This window comes from Marmota marmota, unplaced genomic scaffold, assembly GCF_001458135.2.
Source record: "Marmota marmota marmota unplaced genomic scaffold, marMar, whole genome shotgun sequence".
In the NCBI taxonomy this organism is placed as follows: domain Eukaryota; kingdom Metazoa; phylum Chordata; class Mammalia; order Rodentia; family Sciuridae; genus Marmota; species Marmota marmota.
This window is the reverse complement of record NW_025999960.1, coordinates 20,562,620-20,564,993: the sequence shown is the minus strand read 5'-3', so window position 1 is coordinate 20,564,993 and position 2,374 is coordinate 20,562,620. Positions and strand designations below refer to the sequence as shown.

Below are 2,374 nucleotides of genomic sequence, written 5' to 3'. Positions count from 1 at the left end.
AAATAGAATTCCTATATGTAAAAAGGTTAAGAAATATTATTCTCTTCTTCATATTCAAAAGTGTTGTAAATAATATGGTGGAAGTAAAACAAAGCACCCAAATCACATAAATATGTAAAAGAGGATGTTTCAAAAGATTATCTAGGGCTGGGGCTGTGGCTCAGCAGTAGAGCGCTCGCCTAGCACATATGAGGCCCTGAGTTCCAATCCACAGCACCACATAAAAACAAATGAATAAAATAAAGATATTGTGTCCCACTGCAACTGAAAAATAAATAAATAAGATTATCTAAAAATAGGACCAAATATTGTTTATTAAAATATATAATTTATGCGATTTTATCATTTTTTCCTATTGCTGGTAAAGGAATATTCACTTAAATTAAAAAAATACAAAAAATTGATAAAACTAATAGAATATTATTATTGTAGAGAATATTTAAAGAAAAAAACAATAAAAGTAGATTTTTCAAGTATTAGAAATCTATAGAACTAAGTCACTACCATCACAGTAACTATAATATAAGCCTGATTTTGAAACATCAGTGATACTCATTCTAAAAACACAAACAAGCTTAGAACAGTTTGTGCAGTTATGATAAAAGTAATGGAAAATTAATTTTAAATAATTAATATATAATTTAAATTATAAGTACAGGTAAGAGGTCATTTGGAAATAGTAAGCGCATATTTACAAAAATTATACATCTTTCAAATTCTGGAGAAAATTTGGATATTAAAGAAGGCAGACTAAAAGATATTTTGAATTAACCTATAGCATATAATTTTGTGTCATCTGATACTCTGGCTAAAAAAAAAAATCAAATGAATAAATTTGAGAATGTATATCCATCTCTGCTTTTGTATATGTGTGTGTTGTATGTGTTCTAATGCATATGTATTTAATTTTTGCTTCTTTTCCTATACAGATTTGATAAGGTTCACAAGAAAGAAATGAAGAACCAATCAATGGAAATAGAGTTCATTCTGTTAGGACTGACAGATGATCCACAATTGCAAATTGTGATTTTTCTGTTTCTATTTCTCAACTACTCATTGAGCCTAACAGGGAACTTAATCATTATTCTTCTCACTCTACTGGATCCCCGCCTCAAGACTCCCATGTATTTCTTTCTCCGTAATTTCTCCTTTTTGGAAATCATATTTACAACAGTGTGTATTCCCAGATTCTTGATAACCATTGTGAATGGAGACAAAACCATTTCTTATAATAACTGTGTAGCTCAATTATTTTTTATCCTTTTACTGGGAGTTACAGAGTTTTACCTCCTGGCTGCCATGTCCTATGACCGCTATGTCGCCATCTGCAAACCTCTGCATTACCCAGTCATTATGAACAGTAGAGTGTGCTACCTACTGGTGCTCAGCTCCTGGGCAACTGGATTCTTAATCATCTTTCCCCCTTTGGTCATGGGACTCAAGCTGGATTTCTGTGCTTCCAAAATCATTGATCACTTTATGTGTGAAACATCTCCTATCCTACTGATCTCTTGCACAGACACACATGTCCTTGAAATGATGTCGTTAGTCTTAGCTGTGCTGACACTTGCGATCACATTGGTATTAGTGATTCTCTCTTATGCTTGCATCGTTAGGACCATTCTGAAATTCCCTTCTGCACAGCAAAGGACCAAAGCTTTCTCCACCTGTACTTCCCACATGATTGTGGTCTCCATGACATATGGTAGCTGTATCTTTATGTATATAAAGCCATCCGCAAAAGAAAGAGTGACTGTATCCAAAGGTGTAGCTTTGCTGTATACCTCAATTGCCCCTTTACTAAATCCCTTTATCTATACTCTAAGGAACCAGCAGGTGAAAGAAGTCTTCTGGGATGTATTACACAAGATTTTGTGTTTCTCAAAAAACAAAATTTAAGAACCTCATACAAATTAGAAACTTACCTTAAAAACTAGAAAACCAGTTTCATACTTTTATCATGATCATGTTTTTCTACCTCATCAGTTACCTCATGAAGGAGATTCTCTTGAAAAGTCTTATCACTCTTGAACACCCTTCATTTTATTCTTTCACATAAAATATTCCTCTCTACTATCGTAACTTCCTTCAATCATTAAATCCAAGTTGTAATGAACATCTCCGTATAAACTATTAGACTCCCCAAAACATGACTTTGAACTTCACATAAGTGTAACTTGATGGATATGATTCGTTAATTAATTCAACATATTGTATAGTTATCTTGTTCCAGACATTGGGTAGAGTAAAATCCTTAGTTTTAAGAAGTTCTCATTACCGAAAGGTCACATACATATAAACCAAATATTGCTACACAGTGTGTAATTAGTGTTATAATAAAGGTTTACAAAAATATTATGGCAGAGATAAGATT

The 2,374-nt window shown here is 32.6% G+C and overlaps 1 protein-coding gene across 1 annotated transcript; it reads left to right on the top strand.

Moving 5' to 3' along the window:
* The first annotated feature begins 951 nt into the window (after positions 1-951).
* LOC107148884 (olfactory receptor 6C6) lies at positions 952-1,899 on the top strand. The gene has a single exon (XM_015493616.1). The coding sequence runs from the start codon at positions 955-957 to the stop codon at positions 1,897-1,899; it is 945 nt and encodes a 314-aa protein (XP_015349102.1). The 5' UTR covers positions 952-954.
* Positions 1,900-2,374: the final 475 nt, after the last annotated feature.